The 11,947-nt window shown below is 65.7% G+C and overlaps 1 protein-coding gene across 8 annotated transcripts in view; it reads left to right on the forward strand.

Moving 5' to 3' along the window:
• SPNS3 (sphingolipid transporter 3 (putative)) overlaps nucleotides 1-10,640 on the forward strand; it is a 35,368-nt gene extending 24,728 nt beyond the window's left edge. For 5 of the 8 annotated variants that reach the window (XM_045487268.1, XM_045487269.1, XM_045487270.1 and 2 more), the window contains 4 exons: nucleotides 3,521-3,586; nucleotides 8,837-8,935; nucleotides 9,297-9,468; nucleotides 10,297-10,640. In XM_045487268.1, coding sequence (XP_045343224.1) covers nucleotides 3,521-3,586; nucleotides 8,837-8,935; nucleotides 9,297-9,468; nucleotides 10,297-10,621 — 662 coding nt within the window. In that variant the 3' untranslated portion in view covers nucleotides 10,622-10,640. The remainder of the gene's footprint in view (nucleotides 1-3,520; nucleotides 3,587-8,836; nucleotides 8,936-9,296; nucleotides 9,469-10,296) is intronic. The other 3 variants (XM_045487272.1, XM_045487271.1, XM_045487273.1) reach the window with 3 other exon arrangements.
• The last annotated feature ends 1,307 nt before the right edge of the window (nucleotides 10,641-11,947 follow it).

An 11,947-nucleotide genomic window follows, 5' to 3' on the forward strand; every position in this document is an offset into this window, starting at 1 on the left:
GCCCGGTTCTGGGGGCTCTCCCCTTTTCCCCTCGCACCTTTTGCTGGAGTAGCCAGCGCCGCCGGGGGAGGCCCACCTGCCCTTCCCCTCAGGGCCAGGCGTCCCTGGACCCAGCAGGCGTCTCCTGCTGGGTGGGAAGCAGCGTCCACCCGGGGAGGCCACGGTCTGCCGAGTCACCCCGGAGGATGTCGGAGCTCCGAGGCCTCACCTGCCCGCTGGGCTGCAGCGAGCCCTGGGGAGCCGAGTGGTGCCCTCGTGCCCGAAGCCAGTCCCTGCAATTACCGGTTGGCAGGCCCAGGGGCGACGTGTGCCAGCGGCGTGGCAGCTTGCTGGAGGCCCGCCTGTGCCCGGGGCCTGTCCCGACTGGCTCAGGCTCACTGGGCACGGACGGAGTTGATCCGAGAAAGGGCAGCATGGCGTCTGGGCTCTGCCCCGGTCCTCTGAGCCCATGGGGATTCCTCCCTTCCCTTTCTGGCGAGGCCCAGAATCCAGTCTCGGAGCCCAGTAACCGGCCCTCCCTGCCACGGGCACTGCCGTTCCGTCCTCACGGTCTCCTTCCCCAAGCCCACCTGTGTGTGCACGTCCACGTGCGCGTGTGTGCATGAGCAGGGGGGCGTCGGCGTGCCTGTGTGCACGTGCACGTGTGTGTGCACAACTTGCTGTCCCCGTTGGGAGACCGCAAGGACACAGGTGTGCGTGCTCGTTCACCCCGACACGCCTGTCCCAGCGCGTAGGCCACTGTTTGGCGGGTGCTTTTACCGCACGTGGTGTCGCCTCCAGAGTCATCCCTGCTCGCGGCACCTGCGTGTACTTGTGGTGAGTGTGTGTGTGTCCCGGGTCACGAGCGTCTGTGTAAGCGTGCACGTGTGTGGGTCTGTGTGTGTGAGTGCGTGTGCACGTGTCACAGCGTGCGCGCGCGTCTCTGACCGGGGGTGACTAAGGCTGGGGATATTCACCACCGCTGCCCCAGCTCGAGGGGGAAATCCTCCTGAGTCTGAAATGGAAGCGGCCAGAGGCCGAGGGGCTCCTGGTTTCTCAGGCTCCGGGCAGCGTTCCCAGGCCCTCTCGCCCGGGGAACTAAGTCAGCGTGCAGGGAAGCCAGCACAGGCGCAAAGGGGACGAGGGCAGGGTCCGATTTCCCTTTTGGAAGTCCCCTCCAGGGCTGGCGTTGGGAGGGATGGTGGGGCCTGGGAAACTGCTGAGGAGGAGAGGACGGGAGGACTGGGCAGGGCTGAGGGGCGTCGAGGATGCAGGCGCCCCACGGCCCCGTGTCCTGCTCGAGTGACAGGGTACAGCAGGCCTTCCCAGAGGAGAGGGAGCTGCTGGGGGCCGGTCTGTGCTGGGGCCTGTCCTGCCGGCTCGGCCACGCTGGGTGACCGGGGCCGGAGGAGAGAACCAGCTCGAGCTGGGGGACTCGGCCCGCTGAGAGGCACAGGAGGGTGTCTGGGTGGTGCCTGGGGCGGCAGGGCTGGGGCGCCCACGGAGCAGGGCTCTGAATGGCCGGCGCCTCCTCCTGCTGGCTTGGCCTCAAACCAGGGCCCTTTCGGGCTGGTTGTTGACCTGTGGAGCCGGGGTCTGATGTAGTCACGGGAGCCTCTGAGCTCTGAGTTTGCACTCAGCCTACTGGGGACACAGAAGCACAGGCCGGGGGTGCCGGAGGCACCTGGGCCCTCACCACGCGGTACCGGGGAGACCCAGGCCCAGAGGGCGGTGACCTCCGGGGTGGCCGGGCAGGACAGGGTGGGGCAGGGCGGGCCGGCCCTCCTGGAGCCTGGGGAGGCCGGGTAATTACAGGGTGAGGAAGAAGCCAGCCTCTCCCGGCCCGGCCTTCGCCCCTCGAGGATTTCCAGGTGTGTCTCAGGAAACCTGGCATCCCGGGGCGGCCTGTGGCCGCGGCCTCCCTCTGCGGGCTCTATTTTGGGGTCGGGATCCACCCTGCCGCAGCCGGAGGAAGGAGAATGTATTTCCGTGTGTCGTGTGGCTGTGGGGGAGCAGCGGAGAGACACGGCCGGCCGGCCGTGGTGCAGGATGTGAGGAGGGCACCGCCGCCCAGGTGGAGGCCCAGACCGAGAAGCAGAGGGGAGGGCGTGAGAGCGCCCTGGGCTTTCATGTGGCCCCACGGGCCGGGTTGGCAAGACTGTCAGGCTGGAATGCGGGTCTGCGGCCCGGACCCGCCCCCGGGGACTTCCTGATTCCCACCAGGCCCAGCCCCAGGCCCGGGGAGGGGGGCATCTGCTCTGCCGGCACAGCTCCCCAGGCCCAGGCCGGGGTGGAGGCCAGGCCAGGCGGTGGGTGCAGCCCAGCTTCTTGCCTCCCTGGGGGGCTCCTCCGCAGATCCTGCCTCTCCCCTGCTCTCAGCGCCACCTCCCCCCAGGCCCTCCCCATCCTGGCCTTTCCTCCGACTTCCTCTGCCAGCCTCGACCTGCACAGGGTCAGCGCAGGGGTGAGGGGTTCACCTGAAGGAGGCTTGATGTGTGAGGCGGGCCTGGGGACGGGCCACACGAAGTGGCTGAGGGCGTGGGTGGATGTCGCGAGAGCGGACGCGCCCGGTACGTGGCAGGTGACCGGGCTCCCTCACTTCCTCTGCCCTGAGTGTCACGGGCCTTTGGGGACCAGAGCCTGGGCCGCCCCAGCACAGCCCCGTGACTCCAGGAATGACTAATTCCACTCCCGCATAAGCTCCTGGAAGCTCTGAGAAATGCCTTTTTTCCCCTTCTTGCCGCTTCATTAAACTCTTCCTGAGCAAGGGGAATGAGGATTGTCCCAATCCTCTGCAGAGGCAGGGACTCGGGTTGCTGGGTGGGGCAGGCCCACAGTGGCCCCTGGTCCCCGGCAGACAGTGGGGCAGGGAGGGGGGCACACAGAGTTAAACCAGCCCCACAGGCATCGGGGAAGGGGGTGGGCCGCTGGCCAGGGCCCAGGAGTCACGCTCCAGGCCGGCTTTGCCCTGGGCCAGCCGGTGACCTCTGGGAAACCTTGGCCCTGCCCCCGGCTCGGCCTTGCTGGCCTCCCCTGTGCTGCTCGAGGGGCCTGGGAAGGAGGTAGCCTGGGAGGGGCTGTAGATGGGGTGCCCGGGCCAGGCAGGTGGGCTGGCCCACTGTGTGTACCTTATCAGCGTATGCAGGCCTTAGGGGAACACAGGAGGGGTGAGCAAACTATTCAGTCCCTGGGCCTCTCTCCTCTCCAGTCTGTTTTCCCAGCCTTCAAGTGGCCCAGAAGTCCTGGCTGCCTCTTCCTGGGGCCCCACGGGGGACCTCAGCAGCTGGGCCTGGGGGCCGTCCATCAGGGAGCAGGCTGTTCCCAGGCCCGGGGCCTGGCGCTCTCCTCTGGGTCATGGCCGCCAGCCCGCCCAGACGGGAACGTCTGCCCACCCTGGAGGCTGCTGGAACCGAAGACGCAGCTCCGGCCTCGCCTCCCCCAGCAGATCTGATGGCGCCCTTCTCTGTGCGGCCTCGGTCTCTCTCTGCAGGCGGGAAGAGACCAGGCAGGAAGGGTCGGTGACCAGGGTCCTTGTCCACAGGTGCTCCTGGCCCTCGGGGAGCTGCTTCTGTCCTGCAACTGGGCGGTGGTTGCCGACATCCTGCTGGTAGGTGTGGGGCTGGGTCTCTGCTGTCCGGTGGCCCGGAAGCTGGGAGGGGCTTCAGAGACCATGGGGCGGGGGACTGAAGTCATTGGACAGTTTCCTTGGACGGGGCCTTCCTGACACTCTCAAACATATCCTTCGACCATTGGCCGCATTTTGCAGATGAGCCAACGGAGGCTCAGAGAAGGCAGGTACCCGGGCCAAAGTCGCCCAGCATGCAGAGGCATCGAGCCAGGACAGGGGCCTAGGCTTTTTTGACGCCTCCCCTCCCTCTTTCTTGACTGTACTTGTCCACAAGCAGGCTCTGGGTGTGTGGACGGGGATGTAGGACTTCAGGGTTACAGCCACAAGCCAGGTGGGTCCAGGCTGCCTCGGCTCCCATGTCACGGTCTGCGAGGCCAGGGGCCGGCTCAGGCTAAAGTGAGGCCCGACCACGTGACTCCACTACGTCCAGAGTCCAGCGTGGCCGTCCCTGAGCCTCACGCTCTCCGCCCAGCCTCCCTGCCTCCCTCCGGGAGCCATCACGAGAGCGCTTGGAACACTGGCGAGCTGTGCCCTTGTGGGACCCAGACCTGGGGACCCCTACGAGCCCTCCTGCCCCCTGAAAGCCTGGCATAGTCCAACACCGTGCACAGGGGAGCCCAGGAGCCTGGCGACAGGCTGACAGCTGTCCTGTGGTGACCAGGTGCCGGGCCTGGTCCTGGACGCAGGAGACGCCTAGCTTTCAGCCCCACTCCTGCCGCTTACTAGCTGTGTGTGTCATGGGCAAGTCATTCCGTGTGTCCGAGCCTCAGTTTCCCCGTGTGCACAGTGGGGTGAAAAACTCTGAAATACTCGTGGTTACTGTGAGGGCGAACGAGGCGACCGAGGGAAGCTCTGGCAGGATGCTGGCCGGGGCTCCACAGAGCCCTCTCCACCTTCTCGAGTCCTGTGCCCTCCACGTGACTTCGAGGGGGCTGTGGGGAGGCACGATCATTTAACGAGCCCACGAGGCCTGCTCACGCACGGCCTGGATGGTCTGCACCCCCGCCACGGCCCAGGCTCGGCAGGTGTAGCCCGTGCTGCCCTTTGACTCCCGGGGCGGATCAGCTGCAGGGCTGGTGGTCATTTCTGCCCCTCCCTCCAGCCCAGACTCGGCCACAGAGAGGATGAACGGCCCTGGGCCTCAGTCTCCTTGTCCAGCCTGGCAGGCAGAGTGGGGCAGGGGCGGCCAAGCCCTCGTAAATGTCTTCTTCGGGGGGTGGCCCACTTTCAGGCACCGGGAGCCTGACTACCCCCCACCCCGACATCTGGGCGTTCGGGTGGAGCTGAAGCCCGCCCCCCAGGGCACTGTCCCTTTCCACATGGCAGCCGCAGATGTGTGAGGGCCGTGCCCGGGGCACCCCAGTGTCTGTGTTTGCAGGAATGATTAACCTGGCCGAGCCAGGCTCTTTGTGGCACTGTGTGTGTTTGTGTGTGTGTGTGTGTGTGTGTGTGTGTGTGTTGGGGGCAGGGGAGGGGCGACAGGGCCAGCCAGCCATGGTTGGACCCAGCTGGGGCTCTGCTGGGAGCCGGCTGGGGCTGCCCTGGGGGCTGGGCTAGGTGTGACCTGGGGCTCCCTCTGTTCCTCCCCTGGCTTGGAGACCTCCAGCCCCAAAGCTTAGCAAGTCTCTGCACCCCAGGAGACTTTCCTGGCCCCCTTCCCTGCTTCCCACCTTCCTGAAACCCTTAGTGAAGGATTGACATTAGACAGTCAGTGGCCAAAGCTGGGCCAACTTTGCTGACTTTGGAGCTCAGTCCCCGACAGGGAAAGTAGGGGCTCCGGGAGGGAGTGGTCTTGGGCCACATGCAGGTGGGGAGTAGGCTGTGAGCGACAGGGTGCGTGTAGCAAGGCGTGGACATGGGTGGTGATAGGGGCTGGAGGGCAGGGAGGAGGGGAGGGAGGTGGGGGGGGTGGGAGGGAGGGACAGAGGCAGGGGGAACGGAAGGGAGGGAGGGAGCTGGAAGGTAGCTGGGAGCTGCTGATGCTTTTCCAGAGGTGAGACAGGAGCACCCCCAGGGGCAGGAGGGCAGGGTGGTGGAGACGGGTCCAGGCCCAGCGGGGTGAGCTCTGGGCAGGGAGAGCATGGAGGTCCCATCTGCTGGCAGGTGCTGGCTCCTGAGGCCCAAGGAGGCCCCGGGGACCGGGACTGAGGAGGCCCGTATCCCTGCTGGCATCCTGCACCTGCCTGTTCCTGGGGGTCAGTGTGGGCTCCCCGGCCCCACGTCAGTCCCGCTGAGGGACGGTGCTCTCTCTGACCCTCTTGTCTACACGACAACCCAGAGGCCGGGGAAGACACCTCAGCAGCTGTGTGGCCCAGGGGCTCTCAGACCTCTGTGAGCGTGAGAACCAGGTGTGGGGGACATTTTGTCCTCAGAGTCTGGTTCAGTGGGTCCATGCTGGGGTCCAGGCTGTGCCTTTCCAACGGACGTCCCCCGTGGTGCCCATAGGCTCCTCAGAGCGCCCTGGGAGAACACTGGTCTAACGCGCCCGACTCCCCAGGCTGTGAACCCCTGCGGGACTCTGACTGGCACAGTCGGTCCCTTGATCCCAAGCCCCTGGACGGGAAGCTCACCCCCTGGCCCCAGACACGCCTCCAGCACCTCCGCCCTGCCCAGAGGGTCCTGCTCCCCTGGGTCTGGTCTGCCCAGCCTGTGTCCGCCCCTGTCCCCAGGCTGAGCTCCCCCTGCTGATGGCACCTCCAGCTCCCTCCCCAGCCTCCTGTCCTGTGGGCCCCACGGGGGTACCTGCCCCTGGCAGCAGGGACTCGAGCAGAAATGGAACTCCCCGCCTCTTCCTCCGTGGTCCTGGAACCCAGCCGCCAGGCGCACGCCCCACCTCCTCAGCAGATTTCTCCCACCCCCTCGAGGGTTATCTCCCTCCTGTTCTTCTGGGCCCTTGTCTCAATGCTTCCCTGCTCTGCCCACCCGTCTGTCTCCCCCTCCCCAGCGAGTCTGGGGTGAGGGCCGAGGGGGGATGCAGGAGGCAGGCTGCCAGGGAGTTTGCACCTGATGGTTGCCGCTCGGACTTTCTGTGGGCCCTTGGCCGATGCTGGTTATGTCCCAGGCTGGAAAGGGAACAGCTCTTCTGAGAAGGGAAAGTCAGAAACAGAGGCGCTTTGTCTCAGAATAGAGTGAGCAGTTTTAGGAAGCCAAAGCCTGTAACGTCTAAAATTACCTGCTGGGCTCTCCAGCTGTGGGCAGGGCCAGCTTTGGCCCCCCCACATGGAGGCAGCAGGACCCAGAACGGGCAGGGGACCGACCTGTCTTGGTCTGGGCCCAGCAGCTCCTGGGGGGTGTGGGAAGGACCAGCTGTCTGGACCTTACTCTGAGGGTCCAAGCAGCCGGCAAGGACTTTTCCAGACCTGCGGGGCCCACCCTCTAGGAGTCACCTGCTTGTCCCCCCAGAGCCACCCGTGGGTAATCACATAATTACAGGCAAGGGGAAAGCACTGCCTGAAGGTGCAAAGCCACGGTCAGCTCCTTCTCTGGCCCGTCGGCAGGTCCCAGTCAGGGCTAGAGGTTCAGCCTCTCTCGCCACCTGGCCAGAGTGTCAGTGTCAGGGACCGGGGGCAGCCAGTTGTCACCCACGCCTGCTGCCTGGCCCTGCCTGCCCGTCCTGTGGCTCCAGGCGCTGGGCCCCTGCCTCACACCTCTGCTCACTCTGTTCCCCGCCTGGGACGCCCTTCCCTGCTCTCTCTGCCAGTTGCCCACGTGCAGGGCTGCGTGAGCTTGCCCTCCTCGTCCTTCCGCGTTTCCCAGTGTCCCATAGCAGACACTGCTGGACAGGCTCCTCCCTGCTCCTAACAGCCAAGTGGTCAAAGGTCAGATCCCGGAGGCTCAAATGCCTGTCCTGCCGTTTCCTGGCTGGGTGACCGCGGACAGGTTACTTCCCTTCCTGCGTAGAGTTTCCTCATCTGGGACCCGTGGATGACGATCATACCTCGCTCGTGGGGTGGTTGAGTGGATCTGTAAAATGTATACATGAGATGCATAAAATGCATGCACGAGGCACTCAATAAATGCTAATTGTCATCCTCCGCTAGGTGTCGGGGATGGGGCCCTGGGGTGGGGAGCTCCCCTTTAGGACTGTGTGACCGCCTGGCCTCTGCTTGGACCCCTCCTCCTGCTCCTCCCCTCCCCTCCCCTGCTGCAACCCTGGCTTCTGGCTGGGTTTGTCTTGGGACTGGTCTTCCAGATGGTTCTACTGGACTTGTTTGCTTGGCAGACTTTCGCATAGTCTGCTCTGGGCCTGGCACCCTGCTGTAATCCAGGAACCTCCAGAGAACTCCGACAGGGGCTTTGCCGTCCAGACGACATAGGGGTGTGTGTTGGGGGGGATGAAGGGGGAACCTTCCAGCGTGGGGGCTGTGTGTTCAGTTAGGGGCGCGCTCGGGGGCTGTGGGAGCTCAGGGCAGGCCTCTGACCTCTGGGAGCTCAGTCCCAAGGGACCGGTGGAGATGCTCCAGCTGGAGCTGAGCGGGGAGGGCCTGGCAGGCAGAGGCCACACCACCTTCAAGTGTCTGGAAACCCTCTGCCTCCTGGGGCCAAAGGGCACTATTTCAGTCTGACGTCCCCACGAAGCCTCCAGGTACCAGAGGAAGAATGGCCACGAGCACATCCCTCCAGCAGCTACAGTTATCATCCCCGCGTGGCGATGGGGAGACTGAGGCACAGAAAGGCACAGTGACTTGCCTGAAGGCACACAGCCAGCGAGTGGGATCGGAACCCAGACATTCCTGACTTCGGAATTCACGCTCTTAATCCCCCACCCCCCTCCATGGGGTCGCGGGGGTCTCTCCAGCCACGCTGTCTGCCACTGTGTGTCCACCCAGTGGGGCTCGAACTTTCCGAGAGAGGCGCTGAGCCCTTCGTGCCACTGAGCCCAGCGCCCACACACACAGACACCCGGCCGTGCGTCCTCTCCCGGCCAGGCCGGCCCGCCTCCTGGGCCCTGAGCTGGGACGCCCCGGCCCCGTCACCACAAGTCAGAGCCAGGCCTGGTCCCTGCCCCGTCCAAGAACAAACCCTCGAGGGCAGGCCTCATCAGGGGCCTCGGCGCCCCCATCCCTCGGAGGGGCCTGACGTCCTAGTGCTGGGGCTTTGCTGGCCCCCTTCCTTCCCACTCGCTTGGCCAGCCCGGCTGCCCTCCAGGCAGGTCCTTGGCAGGGGGGACCAGAGGCACCCACACTCTGCCCTTGCTTGGGGGCCGCCCCGGTGTCCTGTGTTTTGCAGTCCGTGGTGGTGCCCAGGTGCCGGGGGACAGCAGAGGCTTTGCAGATCACAGTGGGCCACATCCTGGGGGACGCCAGCAGCCCTTACCTTACTGGACTGGTGAGGAGTGGCTTCTCGGTGGGCGTGGTGGAGGGGAGGGGTGGCTCCTCGGTGGGCGTGGTGGTGGGGGGGGATCCACCAAGGCTGGCAGGCCGGCCTCTGTCTGCGGGTGTCCAGCACCCCGGGGGCCGGGCGCCCAGACTCCTACCTGCAGGCCGGCCTCTCTCTGTGGGTGTCCAGCACCCCGGGGGCCGGGCGCCCAGACTCCTACCTGCAGGCCGGCCTCTCTCTGCGGGTGTCCAGCACCCCGAGGGCCGGGCGCCCAGACTCCTACCTGCAGGCCGGCCTCTCTCTGCGGGTGTCCAGCACCCCGAGGGCCGGGCACCCAGACTCCTACCTGCAGGCCGGCCTCTCTCTGCAGGTGTCCAGCACCCTGAGGGCCGGGCGCCCAGACTCCTACCTGCAGGCCTTCCTCAGCCTCCAGCAGAGTTTCCTGTGCTGTGCATTTGTCATTGCCCTGGGCGGGGGCTGCTTCCTGCTGACGGCGCTGCGCCTGGAGTGGGACCAGGCCCGGGCCCGGGCGCCTGGCACAGGTACCCTGTCCTGCACACCTATCACCTACGCCAGGAGCGGGGCTGGGCTCCCGGGGGCAAGCCGCGCTGGCCGCCCCCTGAGCCGGCTGATTTGTTTGTTTTTTAATTTGCTCATTCGTTCATTACGCCCCTGCTATGTGCCAGACGTAGGGGGGAAACGCGGAGTCCAAGCCCTCGTGCAGCTGAGGCTCTAGAAGGGGGAGCCAGACAGGAAGCACAAGAGAGAGACTGTTCGGGGTGGTCAGTGCCGCAGGGAAGCTCCAAGTAGGCGAGCGGGGGAGAGAGAGAGACACGTGGGGGCAAGTTGAAACTGTTGTCGTCAGGGTCCCCACTGCACAGGTGACACTGACACTGAAGCAAAGGGCTGGGGTGGGGCAGCGAGCCCTGCAGCTATCTGGAGGGTGGATCGGCCAGTGCAAAGGTCCCGAGGTGGGAAAGTAGCTGATGTGTTTGAGGCCTGGCAAGGAGGCCAGTGTGGCTGGGGCAGGAACACAGGGGACAGGGGTGGGGACAAAGGTGGCAGAAAGGAGGCCAGAGCCGGCAATTGAGGGCCTTGTAGGGCCCGTGGCCTTAGCTCTGAGACAGAGCCACTGTGTGGTGGCCACAGATGGACCCGGAGGTGTCTTCCTTACCGTGCAGAAGAGAACAGACTGGAGGGTGGGCAGAGAGGTCACGGGAGGCCCTGCCATCACCGGGGAAAGCAGTGGGGCCAGGACCCTGGTGGTGGCACTGAAGTTTGGGGGAAGGGTCGCATCTGGAGTGCATTTTGCCAGCGGAAGCTGGGCCTGGGCCTCCTTGAGGGCTGGCTGAGCGTCCTTCCTCCCGCAGGGACCCCGGACAGCGAGGACACGGAGAGGCGAGCCCTGCTTTCTGGCGCGGGCGCCGCCACAGAGGACCCCTGAGGCCCCCGCCCTCCTGCCCGCCTCCCTGCACCCCTCCCGCTGGCCGCTGCAGCATCAGGGCCCTGTCCCCCTCTGGCTGTGGCTCAGGGCCCCCAGCCGAGCTGCACCTGTCATTTCTTCCCTCCCAGCCAGAGAGCTGGCAGGGCCTGTGGCGGGAATTGAGCTGTCAGCGCCTTCGGCGGGAGGCCTGGGCCTGCGCCCGCCCAACCCCGGGTCCTCAGCCCGGTTGGTTGCCTGTGGGCCCCGATTAAAAGTGGATTTCAGGCCTTTTACGAGCGTGTTCTTTACAGCCTCAAGGTGTCTCTGCTGGGAGGGGGTGGAGAGGAAGCCCTGGCCGGGGGTGCAGGGCTGCAGGGCAAGGGTCCCTAGGCATCCCCACCCCGGACGTCTCACTCTGACCCAGGCCCCCCACTCTGCAGGTCAGGAGGGCACAAGACCCCCTTGGCCTGAGTCACCCTCTGAACAAAAGGCCGGGCTTTGCGCTCTGGTGCCGATGTGGCTTCAAGCCTCCCCAAGGAGGAGGGCTGGGGTCGCGCACAGACTCCACTGCCCTGCAGCCACAGTGGGGGTGTCCGCACCCTGGCCCCCCGCCCCCCACGGCTCATGCTCTGACCCCAGCACAGCCCGCAGGGAAGGCTGGCTCTGTAGGACTTGCACTCACCCTGGGTTCAGAGCAGCTGGGCGCAGGGGGCCCTGCGGGAGGCCGCCAGCTTCCAGGTGGGCAGCAGTGGGGGGCACATGTTCTCTCTGCCCCACCAGCACGAGCTCCTCTCCCCCTCCCCTGGTCCTGCCGGGCCCGCCTCCCGTCAGACTCACACTCACCTCCCTCCCTCCCTGCCTCCCTGTGCTGTCCTCCCTGTCCTCCTGTTGGATGGACAAGCCCGAGGAGCTGGGCTCTCCAGCTTAGCCCACACCTGTCCCCCTCTTCGGCCCTTCATCAGGAATGCCCACCACCAAGCTGGCCAGCCCCTCCACCCACCATTTGACACCTGAAGCTCATAACACAGACTGTCCCTGAAATTATTTTTAAAAAGCCTACTTGGCAAGGGACCTGTACCCCATTACAGCAAATGCCGGGGTTCCCACACCCCGAGCCATTCTAGACACCAGCCGTTCTCCTGCCCCTCCACTCCTTTCTGACCCCACGTACCCGGAAAGAGTGTCAGAGTCCACGGGCTAAGGGTTCGGTCCTACAAGACTGCCCACCTCTCCCCCCCCCCCGCCCTACTGGAGGGGCCAAGTGCAAGGCCAGGCTGTCGGCTGTACTTCTGACTGACCGGCTATGGGTCAGAGGTCCCCTCGGCCCCCTCCTCGGGTCCTGCCGTCCGCTGGGGCGGCCTCCAGAACCCGGGGAAACACCGCACTCCCTGCCTCACCAGCTTCTTGTAAAAGTTCTCTGAGCCCCGTCCTCTGGGGTTTTCCTGGAGGCTTCGCCGAACCGCACGGCTCATCGAGTCATTGGCCACCGGCGACCGACCGGTGGGTCCCCAGAGGTCAGGGGGTGGGACTGGAGGTGCCAGCCTCTGGTCACGTGCGGCCTGCTCCTGGCCACGCCCCAACTTGGGTGGGGTCCAGAT

This window comes from Leopardus geoffroyi, chromosome E1 (assembly GCF_018350155.1).
Source record: "Leopardus geoffroyi isolate Oge1 chromosome E1, O.geoffroyi_Oge1_pat1.0, whole genome shotgun sequence".
Taxonomy (NCBI): Eukaryota; Metazoa; Chordata; class Mammalia; order Carnivora; family Felidae; genus Leopardus; species Leopardus geoffroyi.